Source organism: Phodopus roborovskii, unplaced genomic scaffold (genome assembly GCF_943737965.1).
Source record: "Phodopus roborovskii unplaced genomic scaffold, PHOROB, whole genome shotgun sequence".
NCBI lineage: Eukaryota > Metazoa > Chordata > Mammalia > Rodentia > Cricetidae > Phodopus > Phodopus roborovskii.
Genome location: NW_026126525.1, coordinates 9,985,923 through 10,008,512, shown reverse-complemented (window position 1 = coordinate 10,008,512; position 22,590 = coordinate 9,985,923). Strand labels below are relative to the sequence as shown.

General features: G+C 38.4%; 1 protein-coding gene across 1 annotated transcript in view; it reads left to right on the top strand.

Annotated features, from left to right (window-relative positions):
• The window catches only part of Mrpl1 (mitochondrial ribosomal protein L1), a 52,783-nt gene extending 30,487 nt beyond the window's left edge, over positions 1-22,296 (top strand). Inside the window, exons 7-9 of the mRNA XM_051198475.1 lie at positions 2,172-2,278; positions 20,565-20,646; positions 22,054-22,296. Coding sequence (XP_051054432.1) covers positions 2,172-2,278; positions 20,565-20,646; positions 22,054-22,160 — 296 coding nt within the window. The 3' untranslated portion in view covers positions 22,161-22,296. The remainder of the gene's footprint in view (positions 1-2,171; positions 2,279-20,564; positions 20,647-22,053) is intronic.
• The last annotated feature ends 294 nt before the right edge of the window (positions 22,297-22,590 follow it).

Genomic DNA, 22,590 nt, shown 5'->3' with positions numbered 1-22,590 from the left:
AGAGGAAAGAATGAAGATAGCAGTGAAGACAGAAGAAGGGTATTGAGCTCAGGACAGAGAAGAGATAGAGTCAACAAGAATTAATGATCAAATATGAAGCATAAAGGAATCTGAAACGATTCTCTAATTTTGTTCATATGAAATATAGTGGGTGATGTTTAAAGACAAATATACAGGAAGTAAATGAGGTTTTAACATGGCAGTGACCACAACATAAAAATGACAGAGAAAAAGAGATTAACTGGTACATGTTATGTTTTAACATGAGGTAATTTATGATTTTTAAAAAGGTGGTCACTGTATGTTTAAAAGGCATTTAGCTTAAATCTAAATATAGAATAAAAGAGACATGACTTTTGTTTGTTTGTTTCTTTAAAACAAAAAATGTCTGAATGAGAGGAACAAAGGAACAACTGTGATGTGATAGTAGAAGGGACATAAATGTCTAATTCCTGTTATGTATATGTCAGTTGGAAATGGACTATTCCAACCAAAAGGCATTTTATGAGATAGTGAGAAAGCAAGCTTTATACATTGTCTGTAGGAAAAAAAAAAAAAAAAAAAAAAAACCTCAAAAACAAACCGTCTAAAGTAAAATTATGGATAATTATAAATCATGAAAACAAGTAAGAGGTAAGAGAATGCCATTGGCTATATTGATGCCAGACAAAAGATATCTTTAAGATGAGAACTGATACTGGACAAAAAGTTGGATAATTTATAGTATTAAAAGTACAATTAGTCTATGAACAGAACCCCAAAGTATATGAAATACAGTCAGACAGAATTAAAAGGAGAAGTAAAATGACTTTTAACAACATTCTGCTATACCCCTAGAGCAGTGCTTCATTCAACCATCATCAGAGAGACTTCCCCTGCAACAGATGGGAACTAATATTAATACAGAGACACACAACTGGGCAGTGTGCAAAGAGGGAGGGACCTGGGGACATTCGGTCCTTCCTGGGATGTCTCCATCAAATCCCTCCCTGCAGGGGTCAGAGAATTATGTAGAAGAGGATACAGGAAGATTTTAGGAGCAGTAGGGATGGATGACACCAAGGAAACATTGTCTTCCAGACAAGAAAGGCCTGACACACATGAACTCACAGATACTGAGCAGCATGCACAGGTCCTATACAGATCCAAACAGGGTCCCAGTGCTGGGATGCAGAAGTAGACACAAGCCCCTCCCCAGCCATGAAGCTATCTTTAATTAACAACCTCTCACAGAGGAAGAAATGGTTTCTCCAAGGGAATCTCACTGGGTATACAAACCACACTTCATAAAATGAACTCAAAGGTATTTCAGAGATTTTTTTTGTTTTTTTTCTTTTAACCTTCCTAGTCTTTTGATTATATGTTATGGTTTCTGATTTTGAGTGTGTGTGTTTCTTTTGCTCATTCTGAGTTTCTTTTATTTTTGTTAGTTTGTTTCTCTTGTTTTTATCCTTGTCTTTTTTTATTTGCCTGTTTGTTTTCTTGGTGGGGGGAATTGGGTGGGTGGGGAGGTGGGATCTGGGAAGAGGTGAGAGATATGAAACTTTGATCAGCATATAGTGTATGAAAATTACCTTATGTTTAATAAAAAATTAAAAATTCAAGATGATTATGGTATACTTTAACACCTTAACATTCCATACTCAAACTTGTAAGAATTGCTGTTTGTGTATGTGTGCATAAGAGGGGAGACACATATGTGTGTAAGAGTTGGTTCTCTCCTTCCAGTTTGACTGAGAATTGACTTCCAGATCCACATGGTTGTTGGCAGAAGTCTGTTGTTTGCAGGCTGTTGCTGGACTGGACTGGAGTTCCTGGCTCTATGTCCTCTTCATGTTAGCACATAGCATTGTAGCTTCTCCAAAGCCAGTATGGAAGAGATTTTCTCCAGGACAGGAACTGTGTTATGTAATGTTATATAATGCAATCTTGGGCACTTCTCATTTGTCTCTTAGAAGGCAGGTTGCAGACCTCATTCACACCCAGTGGGAGGAGAGCACTCAAGGTCATGAATTAGAAATGGGGACCATAGCAACCACCCTAAAGTCTGTCTGCCACATTTTATTTTGTTTATTTTTTTTAAACATGGGATTCATGTTTATTTTAGTCATTAATTTTGCTAGTTTTTAGATGCTGTAATAATTTTGGATTTTTCTGATTTTTCTAACCAGATTCCATTGGTCGTGACATCCCCAAAATGCTTGAATTATTTAAAACTGGACATGAAATTGCAGTAGATGAAGAAAGGCAGAACTTTCTCAGCACCAGAATAGCAACAGTAAGTTATAGTTGGGTATCTTTTGTTCAGATGCTCCTTAAGCAGCATACCTGACATTTGAACTTGCCTTTGAACCAGCATCAAATACACATGCAAAGACTCTCATTCTGTAAGTCGAGCTACCAAGTTTAATGGAGTTTCTTCCTCCACAGCATGCTGTAGCACAGGTGCATGCATGTGCACATGTGTTTATGTTTATACACACAAGCACACACACATGTATTTCTTCCTGTGTTATGTGCTGTTCACTGGCATTTGTTTGCATTTTGCCAAATCTGTCTGTTTTAACATTCAAGTTCTTTGTCATTTAATATTTTTTTTTTAAGAGCTGTAAGGTAAGGTTTGGATCTTATATATCTTTATATATTTTTGAACATATAATTTATGTATATTTGTATACATATGTATACAAATGTATAGATTAATTTGCCTTATTTCAATTAATTTTGTCTGATTGGTGTTTTACAAGTTGTTTACATACTTAGGGAACATGCTTGATGTTAGTTTCTATTACCAGTTTTAGGGCATAGGTGTGTTAGAATTATAGAGCTGTGTTTTAAATAAATAAGCATTTGGACCATTAAAATTATTATTATGTTATTTGCAACTGTTCTTTGTGCTGAAGACTCTCCAAAGGTACTTATTAATAACTTTAGGAATAGTAGTAACTTATTGATAACAAGAATTAATGCCTTCCAAGTGTCTGGTGCTATTCTAAATTCTTGTTTGTTAAATCTTTGTTGAACTTTATTTCTAATATTATATTATATATATACATGTATATATAATTATAATATAGTTACATATTGTCTCCTTCACTTTCTTCCCTGAAGCCCTCCATGTACTTCCTCCCAACCCTCTACTCTCTTCCAGACTCATGGTCTGTGTGTGTGTGTGTGTGTGTGTGTGTTTGTATGTGTGTGAGTTCATGCACTAGTGCAGACAGGTGTGTGAATGCGTATATATCCTTAATTATAAATACAACTTCCTCAGTCTATGTGATGTTACTTTTTTGTATGTTTTTAGGACTGACCATTTGGTTATTGAATAATCAGTTGGTGTTTTCTTCTCTGGGGAAGACTGTTTCCCTCACCCTCAGCATTAACTGCCTGTAGTTCTTTGTATAGTATTGAGGCCTCATGAGCTTTTCCTGCCTATTGATGTCATCCTTTTTCAGGTCACACTTAGGCAGCCATGTTGGTGAGACTTCACAGGTGTAGGTTCTCTGACATTTCTAGGAGACACAGTCTTACAGCAAACTTCCTATTCCCCTGACTGTTGCAGTCTTTCACCCCATCTTCTGCCATGATTCCTGAGCAGGAGGTGTATTGTAGATGTATCAGATGACACTTGAGCTCAGAAGAGGTAAAAGTGTCACCTCCATTTTATAGATTTAATATATATATATATATATATATATATATATATATATATATATATATATAGCCACAAGGTTGAAAACTTTCTCAAGGTCTCATAGCTAAAAGGAGGGAAATGGGTAGGTATTGGACCTTAGCAGTGTCTTCAAGCATGTTGGCTCTGTACTCGGCTCACAGAGTCAAGGTGATTTGAATAGCTTTAGCTTTTCTCTCTCCCCTCTTGTTTTACTCTAAGGAGGAATTTCACATCATAGCCAATAGTTGGTAGTCCAAGCTAACTGAACCATGTCCACTGTAGATTGTCTAGACAAAGCATTCCGCATATGATGGTAACGCTTGCCTTAGAAAGGAAGCAGAGCAGATCTGTGTAGCCATTAGTAAGTCCCACTTGTCACATTATCTTCGAGGCTCAGCTCTCATTCACTTGGCCTGAGCTCTGCTAGACTCTGATGTTGAAATTTCCTTGTTCCCAAAGGCCCTTGGCAGTGCTGCATGTTTCTTAAGGTTGACAGTGTTGTAATCCAAGCACAAACACACAAGAGCCCAAATGCAAAACTCCAGAGATTCTTCGGGAGCTGTAGAAACTTGTCTGATACTTGTCATGCTGTGTAAGGGTGTAAGGCGGACTTCAGGCAAGTTTCTCAATGTTGTGGTTCCATGTGCTTGTCTATAGTATAATAATGTTGATTTTAAATACATTTTAAAATGGTAACATGTATCATTACTGCCATTATTGTTTGTTTTTGAGAATCATAGAATAGCCTTATAAAACTCTTCCTAGCTGGATTAAATCTGCTTTTTCTTAAGGTATATTTTTAGCATATTCTGTAGTTAATAGTTTATTAGGTTCTAAAGTGTAGGAAACCATAGTGTCTCATTCTTTTCTGTTCTTTTTTTTTTTTTTTTTTCTTTAAGAGATACCATTGTGATTAAAATATGGGCCCTGAATCAGGCTATGAGACTCTTTTGGAAGCTTTTTATCACACTTAAAAAAAAAAAAAAAATAGATGTTCATGTGTTTAAAGAAAATCTGCTAAACACTAATTGCAATGCTTTGATATAGTGGGAGATTAGTGGAATGGATTTTAGATTCATATTGTTGTGGTTCAAATCCAATTTCATGCTTTTGAAACAACAGCACCTGTGTTTTATTACATTCTGGGCCTCAATTTCTACTTAGGCTAAAAGGACTAAATGTGATAATAATAGCTAGGTAGCAGAATACTTCTGACCAAGATGGAGTAACCGAGGCATCACTGACCTTCCTACCAAAAGCAGTGGGAAGTACCTTGAAACCAAACTAGTCAAAGAAAGCTATAGTGTAATTTCACTTATGAACATAGATATAAAAAAAAATTAACCTACTTTTAACAACTATTTTTGACAGTCTAAGTCCATTTTCTATGCATGTTCTATCTAACAGAATGCCTGAGACTGGGTGATATTAAAAAAAAAAATAAAGATTTTTGGTAGTGTGTGGTTCTAAAGGTGGCAGTGTCCAAAAGGATGGTTTTGGTATATGGGGAAAACTTCATGCTACATTATGTCATAGCAGAAGAATGGAAGGGAACGTGTGCAAGCTGTGCTGGAGAGAAAAGCCATGAGAAGGTGCCTTGCCTTATAACGACACATTGTCTGTAAGGCAGTTATCACTTTTAATCTGATAACTTTGCAGGACCCCACTGTCCAACACTGCCATGGGGCAGTCCAATTTCTACATGAGTTTTGGAGGGGACTAACTTTGTGTAAGCTATGGGAGTGACCAAACAGTTACTTGAGGAATTCAAGGTTGGTTTAACACTAATTCACCACATTAGTGAACTGAAACCCAAAGTCTCATAGGTAATGTATGTGTATGAGGGTTGATGTTGCAGACAAATATCCAACTGTTTTTGGTGGCTTTTCTTGGAAAAAGTATGGTTTATCCACTCCAAGTGACTGGAAATCAGTTGTCTACACAGTTTTCTCTTATCTTTTTTTTTTTTTTTTATTATGGATTATAAAAAATATTTGCAAATCATGTCTGGTAAATTCTGAATACATAAAGCTTCTTAAGTTCATTGAACTACCCATTATGTTTAAATTGGCAGAATATTTGAACACTTAAAAGAGATGGGACAAATGACAAACAAGCATGACTTAATGGTCAGCATCTTTAGTCACTGAGGCAGTGTAAATCAAAACATGAGGGCCTATCACTACGTATCTACTGGATGAGTAAGACTACTCCCCTGTACCCATCCCAAGTGCTGTTGAGGACATAGTAGACTGGACCACTTACACACTGTTTGTGGGAAAATTCTGTTTTTTAAATGATGCAACCTCACTGGCAAGCAATTTAGTGATTTATGAAGAGGCTGAACTTCCTCCTACCACCCAGTTCTGCTATTCCACTTTTAGCCATGCATTCAGGAGAAATGAAAACACATGTTTAAACAGAGATTTTGGAACAGATGTGTTTATAATATTTCCAAATTGGAAACATCCTAAATATCCATGACAGGATACATATAAACAAAAGTAATAAATAAACTCCATATATTCTAATGTATGCAGAATGAAAGAAAAGCCAGGAAAAGAGGGTATGTACTGTATGATTCTATTCATATAAAATTCTAGCAAATGGTAGTTAACTTATTTGATAGAAAAAATGACTAGTGGTTACTTGAGGACAGAAATGGGTGAGGGAAGGTCAGGAAATAGGAATTACAAAGCAACATAATGAATTGTGGAAGTGATTAATTATCTTGACTAGTAGTGGTCCTGTGAGTGTAAACATAGGTCAGAACTAAATTGTATAGTTTAAGAATATGTGTCATATTTAAGACTTTAAGAATATGACATTTATTCTTAGGAGAATGGTTCCATCGTTAAGAGTACCTGTTGCTCTTCCAGAGGATATAAGTTTGATTCTCAGCTTCCTTACAGAGTGGCTCACAACTGCTTCCACCTCCCTGGATTGCCCCTTTCTGGCCTTCTTGGGCATCTGCATATCCATGTATCCACACAATACATAAAAATAAAATAAATTCTTAAAAAATTGCCACTTCCATTATTGTTTTTATTACAATCATCCCCCCAATTCTTTACGAATATGAATCTCCATTCAAATGAAAATTTAAAAAAGATTTTTTTCATTGCATTGTTTTCTAATATATAAGACCAGAAATATGCATTTCCTTTTTTCTCAGGCTACCAGGGATCCCTCATGTTCTTAGAAATTAGTGAATATCCACAGCATTTCAGATAATGAAGTAAAGTACATGTATTTCTTGGAACTCATTGCTTTATAAAACCTTAACACTCATCAGTTTCTTTCCTCCCCAAAAGGAGACTGCTGAGCAGAAAGACTATCTTTACCTGGGGTTTGCCTTGAGCAAGAAGGTGCTATGCAAACACGGGAAGTCTGGCTTCTGTTGGTGTCCCAGATTGTGTTATATCCAAAACACTTTATTCCCTCTCAGTTACTTTGCTCTCACTCCCTTTATTATGCCTGTGTTCCTTCCATTCATCCCATGAGTTAGTAACTCAGGTTAATAATGCAAGAATACTAGTATGGATAAGATGATCTTGTCAGTGGTCCCTACGTGGGCTGATGACACTTTTGATACTTTGCCCTTCAGTGTTTGCTCCTTCCTTACTATCCCTTCTGTCACAAAGTACATAGACTTATCCTGGAAATCCTTCAGTGTTAACAACTTCCTGACTGTGGGATATAGTACTATGAATAAACTCCAAAGTGCTTGCCTTCAAATGTTGAGAATATAGGTAATGCATAAATATATGCATGGACTTTAGTAGCAGCAGGGATGGCATGGTGATGGTGGTGTGGTGTGTGTGTGTGTGTGTGTGTGTGTGAGAGAGAGAGATTTACGTGGGTTTGATTAGGGAAGGCATCCCTAAGAGGTGACATTTGCATGGAATAAAATTTGCATGATTTTAAAGATCAGATTATAAAGTTATGGGGAAGGAAGGTAATCTTGGGAGCGGGATGAGCAGATTGAAGGTTCTGAGGAATAAAAGGCTGGGGTGTTACAGAAACAAAGTGTTAAAATATGGTACCCATGAAGGAGGGTATGCCCAGGCATTCTGAGACAATTATACAAACACAAACAATTATCTTGACATATGAGTGAAAAGAATTGTGGATTTTCTTAGCAATATGTCCCCCAGATAGTTCCTCATAGAAAAGTCCTTGACTCTTAGTAGGAAAACCTTTGTCTAGAGGCCTTTGACCTCACTAACCCATTTGAGGATAACAGTGGACTTTTGGTGGCATGCAGAACATTCGTATTTACCAAGTGGATGTGTTAGCCATGACCCAGAGATTCATGACTTATTCATTAGTTTATTGAATCTTGCATGGCTGCTGTATATCAGGTATGTACATAGTAGAGGTAAATCCATCAATGAAATAGATAAGAAATTTGTTTTCATGGAATGTATGAATCCTGACTGTAATTCTTACATGCATGTCCCATATATATGGAATTATGAACCCTAATAGTAGCCCTCATGTACATATCTGATATACATACATAATAAATGAACCCTGACTGTAGCCCACATGTGCATATCCCATATATACAGAATACTGAGAGGTCCCTCTTCTTTTCCCCTCTTCCCTTATCCTTTGTCCTGGTTCCCAGGATGGATAATAAGGCCTCATCCTCTGGCTCAGAGGAGATGAAAAGAAGTGTGGCCTGAGGTTAATAGTATATAGTAAGGCTCCAACTAGCTTTACACTGGCCCTCTTTGTATTTTGAACATTTGTAGTAACTTTACTATGTTTTCATTTCCAGAAAAGAGATATTTGCTCATCTCTGATACTTTGAGATTATTTGACATTAAAAATAATTGTTATAAGTTATACATTTTCTATTTATTTTCAGATTTAGTTTTCTTCCTCTCAACCTCTTTTTTCCCCACTTCTAATAGCCTCTTGAAGTTTTGCTGTTTTCTTATTGTCTCTCTACTTTTTTTTCCTATACTGTTCCCTTCTTGTTAGTTGTCTAACAGCATACCAGAAAGATGTAAAAGAATTAAATTTGTGGGAAAATGCATGTGAATGTGTATAAAGTTTGTATTACTTCATAGTTGGCAGTAAATCTTGCCTTCGTGGTGATGTACAGTTTGACCAGCTTTGATTGCAGTAATACCATGCATGTTTACTCTTGCTGTTGTTTTCCTGTTGTTTTCTTATATCACTAGACAGTTCCTACCAGTGTGCTATAAAATCAAGTTAAGTCAGGGGTTTGGGAGATGACTCAGTTGGTAAATGTTTGCTGCACTAGGGAGCTGGAGACTGGAGTGTAGATGGGAGTTTCTGTCCTACTTGGTCCCACAGCTGTTTAGCCCCAAGTAAACACAATGAGGCATCTGTTAATTATAAACTGTTTGGCTGATGGCTCAGGCTTCTTATTGGGTAGCTCTCTCTTAGTTATTACCCCATTTCTATTGATCTTTGTATTTCTACATGGCTTTATCTTACTGGAGAATGTCCAGCATCCAATCTTCCTAGTAGCTACATGGTGTCTCCCTGGTGGCTCCTCTCTCTTTCCTCTTCCCAGAATTCTCCTAGTCTTATAGCCCTGCCTATACTTCCTGCCTGGCTACTGGCCAATCAGTGGTTTATTAAACCAATAAGAGAAACACATATTTACAGCATACAGAAGGACATTTCCCTATCACAGGAGGATCCCTTGGGCTTTGGCTACCCACTCTTCCCAAATTGTTGAGCTCCAGGTTCAGTAAAAGACTGTTTCAAAAAATAAGGTGGAACATGGTTAAAAGAGACACCCAGTGCTGATCTCTGGCCTCACACATAGGCCCCTGTGTACATGTGCCTGCACATATACACACACATGCACATGAAATGAAGTCTATAATAGAAAACAGAGTGTTTTAAAGAAAGTAACAGAGCTGGGCATGCTGGTGCATGGCTGCAGTCCCAGCACTTGGGTGGTTGATGGAGAAGATCAAGTTTCTGCATAGCCAGGCCTACGGAATGAGACTCGGCCTCACAAAACAAACAAACAAACAAAAGAACAAAAAGAAAGTACCTATTTTTAAAGTATGAATGCCATTGTGTTTATATTCTAAAAGTTACATTTATTTAACTTATTGATATATGATTAGGATATAAAATCTAGAATATTTGAAATTATGAAGAGTATGCTTTAAATGCATTTATATAATTGCTTAATTCTGACATTAAATTATCATAATACTGAAGCAAAATAACTTTATTAACCCTTTACAGTCACATAAATACCTAATTTTGGAGCGTTATGAACAACAATGTTATAGGCAATCAAACCTAAAAGAAGGGAGAGGGCGGACAATGTAAATCTGTTTACACAGAGCATATCAAACCCTGGTTTAACTAGCATGTCTTGTCTGGCTTCCACATGTATTTGGAGCTTTGAACTGTGTGGTATGGAGGCAGCAGTTCCTTTGATGTGCTATTTTTTGTGTTCTTTTAAAAGCTGAAGACATGTTTGAAGTTGTAGACATGGTGCATTCATGGTTGTCTCTCTCCTTGTTTACATAATAGTGAGGCATCTTGAGGCAAGAATGTTGTCAGCCTGGCTTTGATAGAAGCTGAAGTGTAATGTAACAAAAATAAACAAAGTGCAAGGTATGGGCATGAATATAGTCAGACCCTGTGCTGAGTCAGAGTTCTCAGGACAGTGAACTCGTTGGGACAGCAAAAGTGAGCAGCTGGAGTTCAGATAGACAAGGTGTGAACATTGTAGGATTCATTTAGGACATAAATTAAAATAGTGGGTAACAAAGAATACTGTTTGTCAGATGCCACTAGATGTCTCACTGGCTCATGGCCACGTCCTCTTCTTTCCCCTCATTCTTTCCAGCCAGTTAAGTTTTCCTTGTTAGTTTTCATGTAGTACAGTGTCACAAATGAGGGTCCTGTAGGATGTAAAATACAAGAGGTGGAATATGTCAGTAGTAGATCTGAGATCTCCAAGGGTAGGGTGCTAAGACAGAGGAGAAACTATATTCACCCAAGACCCCAGCACTCACCTCAGGTACTCAAAACTGCCAGTAACTCTAGCTCCCTTTATCTGATGCCTCTGGTCTGCAGGGGCATTCATACTCAATGCACACAGACAGACATAAAATTTATAAAATAACATTTTAAAAAATGATCTTGTTTGTTTGTTTGTTATTTCAAGACAGGGCTTCTCTGTGCAGCTTTGGAGCCTGTCCTGGAACTCGTTCTATAGATCAGGTTGGCCTCGAACTCACAGAGATCCGCCTGTCTCTGCCTCCCGAGTGCTGGGATTAAAGGCGTGTGCCACCAATGACAGGCTAAAAATGATCTTTAACAAATTCAAAATTAATACTCATATATGACCCTTAAAACTGAAGGCCTGAATACTGAAATATGGTCCAACCTTTTACTGAAAATGTTTACCAACCCTGAATTACTGGTTGCATACACAGAAACCTGGGAGGGCCTCATCCCACGTGACACCCACTGAGTGTGGCTGTGAGGGACCCTGAACAGTGTATGGCTTTGTGGCTGAGGACTATGAAGGTGACACAGTAGCAGTTTGGAGGAGACCTGAATGAGGAAAAGCGCCAAACTGACAGCGTCGTCCTTGTCTCCCTCTGTTGGTGTCAGGCCAGGTCTCAGCAGAACCTGACTCAGGCAGCGGGTATGAATGCAGCCACAGGCTGTGCATGAATTCCTGAAGCTGAAAGTCAAAGAACTTGAAGATAAGTCACAGAAATTAGTCAAGTTGGAAAGCAGACTCCCCAACCAAACAAACAATAAATAAATAAGGGGAGAGCTCATAGGGCTGTGACAAAAGGATGGAGGTTTCCTATCAGTGGAGCTCCAGAAGGAAAGGAAGGAGCATCCTGCAGACAAGTAACCCATGCTTGTCTCCACCTGTGTCTAGACTCACAGCCGAGGGCAGCCACTCTGGAAAACAGCTTGGTATGGTTTATAGAGCCAGCCATGCTCTGACAGTGTAGCCCAGCTCTTCTGCCCAAGGGTTAAAACCCCACAGAAGTAAAATGTTTAATGTGAAACTAAAACTCACATTCACAGATATCTGAACATACATGTTTACTTGCTGGCCAAGTGTCCTTTACTGCAAATACTGAACAATCTGCTGTATTTCTGTGGTTTTGTTGCTTGCTTTGTTTTAACAAGTTTGGAATATTTGAAGATTTTACTCAGTGAGTTTTCATAACCTGAAATTCTAGAGCATTCCTAAATGAAAAATTTAAAGCATCACCTTGGTACTCCAAAATTTCAGAATTTTTTTTTGCTAGGTGGGTTGGTGTATGATCTGTAAACCGGGCATGTGGGAGACAGTGCAGTAAAAGACTCTTAGAGAGTTTAGGACTGGCCTAGGCTGATGACAGTTCTCTGTCCCACTGAGGCCCGCAGCCATTTGGTCCTGAATAAACACACAGAGGCTTCTATTGATTTTAAACTGTTTGGTCAATGGCTCAGGCTTCTTATTGGCTAGCTCTTTCTTACTTATTAACCTGTTTCTATTAAACTATGCATGGCCATGAAGCTGTGGCTTAACTGTAATGCTCTGGCATGTTACTCCTCCTGCAGCTTCATGGCATCCCCCTCATAGCTCCTCTCTGCCTTCCTCTTTCCAGCAGTCTCCTCATCTCCTCATACTTCCTGCCTGACTACTGTCCAATCAGCATTTATTATTCACTAGTAAGAGAAACATATGTACGAAGGACATCCCCCATCGGCCACATGACGAGTCTATGCCAGCTCATAAATGTCTGTCTGTCTCGAAGTGAAAAAGATTTGGAAGCATTTCAGAAATTATTTTTATTTTGTTTTACTGTTTTGAAGCAGGGTCTTTTGTATGCAGCCCAGAGTGGTCTCAGACACCTTTTGATCTGAGATTGGTTCTGAGCTTCTGCCTCCACCTCGGAGCACAGGAGTGAACCACCACACTCGGATTAGGCCTGCTTCAGACTGCATCCTTGGCCTTGTGTGTGCTAGTCAAGACCTCTACCAAATGAGCTACAAATCCAGCTCCGTGTTTTAGATTTTGTGATTAGGGATGCTCAACCTATAACTGTAAACTCGTGTCCTGTTTGGATGGACTGAAATCGTCTCTGGTACTTTCATACAGTGTGACACTACTCAGTAATAAAAAGTTGTTGATAGACATAAATGTTCAGATAAATCTCAGAAGGTTACATACAGACATAAAAAACGAAGACAACAAGGGAAGAAAGGCAAATTGGTATTCATAAAGATTAAAACTTGACACTTAGTGCAAACCTCCATCCATGTGTACAGTGTTTGTCACTAAAATATATAGAGAGAATTTTGCCATTAAATAATAAGCATATAAGTGACTTAGTTTTAAAGTGAACCAAGCTTCAAATACATCTGTCTGCAGTGGAGACATATACATGGCCCCAAACAGTGAAGACATACTAAGCAGCAAGCTATCAGGAAAGTACAAGTTAGAATCAGCCAGACCAATTCACACCTTTTAGGATAGCTATTGTCAGTGTATGTATATAATATAAGTGTTAGTAAAAAATGGAAAGACTGGAACTCTTGCTTACCACTAGTGGGAATATGAAATGCTTATTATCATCAAAATGATGTCAATTCCTTGAATGGCAAAATAGAATTACCATACAATGCAGTTCTATCTCTAGATATAAGAAGAACAGAAAGAAATACTCAAACTGTAAGTCTATCTATATTGACAACAACTATATACAGTAGCCTAACAGAGCAAACAACTCAAGGGTCCATCAGCAAAGAGGAGATGAACAAAATGTGACATGCGCAGAGAACAGATTATCTTAATGAAGAAGTCTTGCATATACTTTTGTTTGAATCTTGAAGACACATTAGGTGGAATAAGATAGCCAAAGGACAAATATTGTATGATGCCATTTTTTGTGAACTACCTAGAAGAGTACAATTCAGAGACAGTAGGCTGGGATTTACCAGGGCTTACAAGAAGTAGAGAGTTGCTGTTGAATGGCTTGCATACTGTTTTGTTTAAATGGCAGTTTTGAAAACATTAAACTGTATTGGCAGTGCAGTGGTTGTCAGGAGTTAGGGGTGCCTGGTATATGTATTCTTGAGGGTTACAGAAGGGTCTTCTTCATTTTGGCCTCTGTATGTATAGGTATTGCTAAAATGCATGCACGAGTTAAAATTCACAAAGCTGTACTCCCCAGAAGGGCAACTCTGTTCCCTCTCACTTTAAAAATATGTAATTTTAAAAGTATAAAAACATGTGACAGCATAGCTTGTTACAGGTTCTGATATTTGGTGGGTAGGGATTTGGGTTTATCTTTTAGTACCAATATTACTTTGTTTCTTTATGAATAAATGAAGTATACCATGTAATCTATGCAGAATCTTAAAGGTCTGGTTTTATAACCGTTTATCTTATTTTTTGTGTTGCTGGGGACTGAACCTTGGGCCTCACACATGCTAGGCAACACCCTCAGCCCTGATATTGGAATTTAAAAAATATATATGTCTTTATTTTTTACGTGTATAAATGTTCTTCCTGCATGTATATAATACAGTGTGTGCACATATGATGTGTATCAAGGCCAGAGGAGGATGGACACTGCCATGTGGTTGCTCAAAAGATGTTTGTAACTGCTGGGTCAACTCTGCAGCCCCTGGGTTTTGTAATTTTAGTACTAAACAAAAGCCACTTGTTTACTGGGGGAATACATGTACCTCCAAAGGTATTTGGACAATACTGACTAGCTTAGCTAAGACTGCAGAGACAACTCAAACCCCTGTCATCGTGGTGACATCTGAGCCCTATTCATCACTGCCCTGCTTCATGCATGTGCTATTTTGGTTTCTGTATTCCTGTTACATGCTGAGTTTGGTATCCTTAACACTGAGTCTTAAGCCCTCTTCTATGTCATAAAAATTCTTTCAGAGAATTTTAATAGCTGTTTTATAGTCTCTTGTGTAGATATATCATAATTTATTCAACCTCATTCCTTTTGTTGGGCATTTAGATTGCTGCTAATGTTTCATTGCTATGAAATTGCTTCTAAGAACATACATTTCTCATACACACAGAATATATTCTATGTCTGTGTAAATGAACAGTTGTTTATTGAAAAGAAGTCCACATTTACTGAAACTAAAACTTGAAATATGTTTTCCCATTCCCTACTTCCAGCCCTGCTCAGTGCAATGCCCCCCCCCCTGTTAGGCACAAGCAGATAGCTGTTGGGCAGCTATCATGATTCTAATGGTTGTTCATGGTTGAAAGGGCAGTCATTCCAGTTTCTGATACCAGTCTCCTACCCAGAGACTTCCTTTGCCATTCGGAGGCAGGCTTTTGTGTTAGTGGCCTGAAGTAGGGAGGGTTGCTTGGTCCTCTGCTTTCCCTTGTTCTAGATCTAGGAGTGCATTGTCTTATAAGGATATAAGACAAAGACCTAAGCTGTCTTTGCCTCCAGCACCATTTTGGGCCTGATTACTCTGGACTCTGGGTGTAGAGAGGCCTGCTGGAGTGTGAAGGGAGAGGCAGGGTATCTCTGCTTACCTGGGAGTATTCACAGTCCCTGCATTGTTAATGCTTTCTGGCCACATCTTAATGGGTAGAACTGCATATCACAGGATCTACCAGCAGCCTCCTCTTCTTACAGCGGTCCTGATCTCCCCATGGGAGGTGTCTGGAGCCTTACCATCTTTCCTGGTGTCTGTTTCTACTTTGAATTGATAGAGAAGACATTAGGTGGCCTTAACCATTGGTACCTTTCTTTTATGGAGGATATAAGACAATACATTTTCTATTTTTGTTTCCAGATTTGGGCCCTTTCATCAGCCATAAAGAACTTGTTTCAAATGCATGCATAAAATTTACAACAGCTGTTGATATTGTTGCTAGGAATTTTTCCTACTGTTATTTTTAAATTGCAGTGCAATTCTTAGCCAAACAAAACATTTTTCCTCATCTGCATAGTAGACACATAATAATAAGCTAAATCTATTGGACAAAAAGCCTCATGTTCGTGGAGGGATACCTTGCCTAGATACGGGGAGGGGGGAAATCTTTGTTCTGCCACAAATGATGTGACAGACTTTGTTGCTTCTCCATGGAAGGCCTCACCCTCTCTGAGGTGTGGACAGGTGGTGCTGGGTGGGGAAATGGTTGGGGGGAGCAGGAAGACTAGAGGGAGAGGGAACTGGGACTGGTATGGAAAATAAGTTTTTTTTTTTTTTTTTTTTTTTTTTTTTTTTTAAGCTTCATGTTCTTTTAAGTAAAGGGGCACCAACAAATCCCTTTCTTGCTTTGGAAGGAAGGAATAGTTACTTCTGCTCAGTCACTTCCTAAATGTCTCTCGGCTGTTTTGGTGCCACAACCCGCAAACCCGACTCTGGGCAAAACCCAGCTCTCCACCTGTTCTCGTAAAGGAAGTTTTGTTGGAACACAGCTGCACTCATTTATGTATTGTTTTAGCTTCTGCTTTGGCCCAGCAGCCTTGAGCAGTTGTAACAGAGTCCATATGGTTTGCAAAGCCTTACACATTTACTATCTCACCATTTACAAATAAAGTGTACCAAGTCCTGTTTTTATGTGCTTCCTCCAGAATTCTTTCTAAAACAGATAAGATATGTGATTCATTGGCTTAGTAACATTAAGTCACTTCTTACTATGTTAATATCAAATTCTCTGTTTCCTGGTACAACTTGAAGACCACTTTTAAAAGTTTGCTGAACCTACATAGTAATTTGGTTTGGTTTTATTGAAATTGGCATTTTAAAGCTAGAAAGTATCTCATGGAAACCCAGGTTGATTTATTGTTGACACGTGGGGACTTGGAATAGCACCAGTCCCACAGCCCTTGGTCTAAGTGTTTTTAGACTGACAGTCCTCTCCATCTGCACACCTGCACTCTGGGGGCGGGGGCATGAACATCAGCACTCACACCCTTTCCTCTTCAGTCCTTTGGTCTTCTAGGGCCTGTCTCCTGGTGCGCTTTTATCATTACAGTGCCTCCTGGTGGTTCCTCTGCAGAACTCTTCATCCTTTAAGACTCAGCTTTGTTGTGAAGTGTATCAGTCTATCTCCCTCTCGGGTACTGGTGGTACTTACTCATTCATTCCTTGTGGCACTGTTCCTTTAGTTAGAGAGGCACGTCGTGACTACACTGTAGTCCCTTGAAGCAGTGTTTGTATCCCACTCATCTTCCTGGTCCTACTTTCCAGCATGTTGCTTGACAGTGAGTGGAGGTTATATAAATTTTCTTAATTGTATGGTGATAACATCTAAACAAGACAGTAGAGGATTGATGGCAAATGTTAATAATTTCCCTCTTAAATGCTTATTCTTTTCCTGGGTGCCTCACATAGTTCCTTCTTCCCTCCTCTTGACTCACAACAAGCATGTCTGCTTTTCAGACCACTGCACATTATAACTATGTCAGGGTCATCACAAGCCAGGAGGTGATGGGGTGGAGGGGGTTTTCCTCCACCCTTGCCTGAGTGTTGTAAGGCTTAGACGTGTGACTTTGGGGTTACTTCTCACCTGTGTGTTTGGTTTTTGAATCATGGTCTTACTCTGTAACCCAGGATGGCCTAGAATTTGCTAAGTAGAACAGGCTGGCCTCAGATTATTGATCCTGTTGCCTGAGCCTCTCTAGTGCAGGGATCACATAATGTGCCTCCACACCTGACTTGCATGTGCTCTTAATAGATGATTTGTTTTCTGGGTCTCGGTGTTTAATTGTAACTGAATAATAATAATAATAATAATAATAATAATAATAATAATAATAATATCTGCCACATAGAGTTCTTAGGAGAACCGAATGAGTCTATCTATTCAGATGCAGAGCTTAACCCAGAGTAAGTCCCCATTAAATGGAGTTACAGAATCAATTATTGTTCTTACTACTCTACTTAATGTTGTGTGAAACTCGCAGTTTACGCTGTCACGGGTCATGGGGAGTAAAAGCTCTCTGAAAAGCTACACTTGATTTTGGAATCTCGTGTTGGGAGGTGGTGCTGGGCCCAGATGGTGGCAAGTGCTTATCCAAGGCATCAGTCCTCTGCAGTTCCCAGTTACAGGTGATCAGTCATCTGGAGATTGTAGAATGTTATCAGAACTCTATGAGAACAATCCAGTCACAGAGGCTGGCTGCTTGAATATTTATTTCTGCAGGTATTTTATTGTTTGCCTGCACGTATGTCTGTGTATAACATGCATGTAGTGCTCATGGTGACCAGAAGAGGGCATCAGATCTCCTGGAACTGGATATCAGCTACAATATGTGTGCTGGGAATTGAAGCTGGGTCCTCTGAAAGATCAGCCAGTGCTTTAACTGCTGAGCTACTTTTAATTGGAGATGTAATAAAACTTAATATGTCCTTTTATCTATATATATCTATAATATCTATAAATTTTATTATATTTATTTATGCAGTATGTGTCGTTTGTTTTTTTTTTTTTTTTTTTTTTTTTTTTTTTTTACTCTTTTGTTTTTTTGGGAGGGCCAGCCATCCAGTTCCCAAATAAATCACACATGGAAGCTTACACTTTCTTATAAACACCCAGCCTTTTTTTGTCCTGTTTCTTCCTGGCTTTTCTTAAATTAGCCTGACTACCTCTTGCCTCTGGGCTTTTTCCTTTTCTTACTTCTGTGTATCTTACTTTAACCCCTGCTCCATGGCTGGCTGGGTGGCTGGCCTCTGATGTCCTCTCCTTGCTGTCTTGCTCCTCCTTTTCCCAGATTTCTCCTCCTATTTATCCTCTTTGCCTGTCATCCCTGCCTAGCCTAGCCTTCCTCCTGCCTAGCTATTGACCATTTGACTCTTTATTAGACCACCAGGTGTTTTAAACAGGCATAGTAACACAGCTTTACAGAGTTAAACAAATGCAGCATAAACAAAAGTAACACACCTTGTAACCTTAAAATAATTTTCTACAACGTGTGTGTGTGTGTGTGTGTGTGTGTGTGTGTGTGTGTGTGTAGACACAAACATGTCCCAGCACATTTGTGAAGGTCATAGAAGAATTTGTAGGAATCAATTCTCTTCTTCCACTATGTAGGTCTTGGAGTTGAACTTAGGTCATCAGATTTGGCAAATAAGTGTCTACCTGCTGAGTCATCTCACTAACCCAGATTTGTAATATATATGCAGAGAGAGAATGGGAGGAGAAATGGATATAACATTCTAAGAAATAATCAGACAATAAATAACTGGTTTATAATACTTTCAAATGGGATATTCACGTACTTCAAGGATTAATTATATCATCATGACTTTTCCTGCAGAATGTAGAATTTTCATATGCCTCACTATAATGGTTATGTCATGAAATGATAACTCAAAAATGCTACTCAACATCTGTTCATCAGAAAAGCATCGGGATACATTTGGGAGCGTTTCAGATGGATATGTTATCATTTCCGTCTTTACAGGATTTAGGGCACCTAATAAATTTATATTGCAGCATCCACTCTAATCATTGAAAAATGAGTTGACCTCTAAAGGGTTTCATGGAGATAATATTACTTTAAACTCAATGATACACACAGATCATTTTTTATCAGATATGATATTGTAGGCGTTTTATCTCTTAGAGGGTTTTGTGAAAGTGTCACTCTGGAAAACTGCTTATGGTTTTTGTTTTTTATGATAGTACACATTATTTATTGACAATGCATGTCTTGTGATGGTACAGCATTTAGTTCTTTTGTCAGTGATGATTTTTAGCTCTGAGACTTTGCTTCATAAACTCAAATTTAAATAGACTAGAAATTGAATTAGCAAAATGGGGTGCCAAAGTTTCTATTTTCTAGTCATTCTCTTCAGAAACTAGAGATAAGATATGCCCTCTGTGAGAGTGACTCCTATACAGTAGTGTAAATGTCACTGTGAACAAACAGTCTGTCTCTAGTTTGCTGGAATCACACTCAGAATACAGAAACTGGCTGCTTCAAAAGGAGTATGCATTATTTAAAGTTCATTTATATGTGTCTTGCTTTTTATATTTTTGTTCTCTGCAAAAGGTGGAGGTATTTTTTGTCCCTGAAAACCATAGTCCTCCAAAAAAGTCAGATGAATTTAAGTCAGTGCAAGTGGTTCTCACACTGGCCCAGGGGTCCTGTTTCTTCAGGGGTCTTTCTTCTCTCGCCATCTTTCTCAGAAATCCCTGAAGACCCCGAAAGCAGAGGCGTGTGTGTGTGTGTGTGTGTGTGTGCGTGTGTGTGTGTGTGCGCGCGCGCGCGTGCGGGAATACAAGTATGCTGATGAGCATTTTTTCTTGAGCAAGTTCTCATGACCTTGAGCAAGGCTTTTCAGATGTGTTCATGCGTATGCTTTGCTGATATGAAATATAACATACATTTCTCAAGCATGGTGTCACATGTCTATAATTCTGGTAGTGGGGAGACAAAGACAGGAGAATCCCTGAGGCTCAGTGGCCAGCTAGCTTAGCCAAATTGATGAACTTCAGGTTCATCAAGAGATCTTGTGCAATAAAAGAAGACACCCAACATCAACTTCTACCCACATGTGTGCACAGATACACCCACCCACCCACCCACACATACACATAAATAAAAGAGAAAATATTTCTATTTTGGGGGGTAAGTGAATAGTATATATATATTTGGGGTATACTTTGGGGGAATTACTTGGAATTTCAGAACCTCAAATAGGAAGACTTAAAAATCACCCATTAGGATATATTCTGTATAATAACTCTTGACATGTAAATATGTAAAGATGTATACATGCTTCTAAAAGAATTACAGGGTTCTTGTTGTTTGTCTTTATAGTAGAGTTTCTCAGTAGGTCATTGCATCTAGAATACATACTGATGCAGCTACCAAATTGTGATGCTGTTAATAATGTTAAATATCTCTCTTTCTTTCAGTTGGATATGCCAAGTGACCAAGTAACAGCCAATCTTAAAGCAGTTATAAATGAAGTCTGTAGGCACAGACCACTAAATCTGGGTGAGTAGCTGGGTGAGGGTAGACTTTCTTAAACCCCAGTGATACTTTACAAATATAAACTATTCAGACAAAGAGGTAACATACAAGTACTATAGCTACAGTACTTCCAGGGATTAAGTAAATAAAATTTATTTTTCCAAAGGATTCTTAATTATCTTATACATGAATCATAAGTTTTAGAGAGGGGACTTCTTTATCAATAATAAAGAATATACCCCCAAACTTTTGTAAATTTGCATATTATTTCTACTGTTAAATATATTAAGGTTTAAAGAAAACTAATTGCTTTAAAATTACAATGGTGTTAAATAGAAAAGAAAGTCATTTATGAAATTGTATTTTGAAACCAGTTGGCCTTCTTAAGATTAATCTTTAGCCGGCTGTTGGTGTTATACACCTTTAATCCCAGCACTTGGGAGGCAGACAGAGGCAGGTGGATCTCTGTGAGTTGGAGGCCAGCCTGGTCTAAAAAAAGACTAATCTTTATTTTATAACAGAAATAGGTACTTTTGCTGTGGCAGCAGAGTGTTCCTGTCAATGGGTGACTCTCGTGCCATGGGCAGAATCACTAACTTGGACACTTTAGTAGCTGCAACCCAAGCTACTCCTGTGTTCTTTCCTCACACAAATCCACACTGGAAACAGCTCATCAGGCTCCAGTGACTGTCCCCATGAAGTCCCTATGCTGGGAGTTCACAGGATTTAGTTCTATAATCAAGTTAATTAAAACACAAGTTTGAGCTTCTTCTGCCATTCTTGAGAATTAAGCACATCGGTGATTGAATATTACATTTATTAATTCTTTCACCCAAAATATGGCCACAGATAATGTGTATGTGTATATATATATATATATATATATATATATATATATATATATATATATACAGATTCTTATGTTCCATAGGGAACTTTGATCTTCTGAGTTAATCAAAGAATAATGGACAGTAAATTCACTTATATTTTTGATTGCGAGTCTAGCATTTAATGGCTGAGCTATCCCTCCAGCCCTAGGACAATAAGTTCTCTAAAAATTATTTATCTTTTTTTTTTGCCATTTTAAATGAAGCCTCTTAACTTTGTTCTTCGGAAAAAAATTTTTAATTTGTGAATTTTATCAACTGTTTGGTACTCAAAGTTACCATCTGAGCTGACTGCTTTAGATAAGTATTTGGAGTGTTCCCATAAGCTGTAAACATCACCCTGCTCCCTTTGCTGTTGACATTGCAGTAAGTAAATAGTAGGTAATGATCTTGCAGAAGAAAGGACTGAATTTCTAGAGAGTGTGTCATTCCCAGAATGACTCCAGTGCTGTCGGTTTGTCCAGATAGCAGCGCAGACCTTCTAGGGGAGCATCCGAGTCCCACAGGCTTTCCTAGATATGTCACAGCTGGTTTTTTGTTTTAGGTCCATTTGTGGTGCGTGCCTTCCTTCGTAGTTCAACCAGCGAAGGTTTGCTGCTGAAGACTGACTCGCTGTTGCCCAAACAAGCCGAAACCAAAGAAGCTACCTAAAAGTGTTGTATTGTGAAATTATTGGGTGGGGGTGTAAAAAAAGCAACAGAGAAATCTATAAAACTGTATAATATCTAGTTTGGTTCCTCATGTTTTCTGATTCAATACCTTTAGAAGTAAGTTTTAACACTTTTTTTTTTTTACAGTTTCCAAAATAAATGTCAGTTTTTAAAAAACCCTTTCATATTCCTTATTTAAACTTTTTGTTGTTTATGTTTTTCTGGTCTTGGATCGTCACATTTCCCTCCTTAGCATCAGGATTCTGTATTTTGGTAGAATCTAGATCTGGAAGACTTCCTAGTGTCATAACGTTCCTCCGGGAGACGCGCCCATCTGCAGTAGCGGTGGCACCCTCGTTTCCCACCAGACTGCATCACAAACTTGGCTTTTGTGTGCATGTGGATGTGAGGTCTTCATTAGCTGTTCTTCA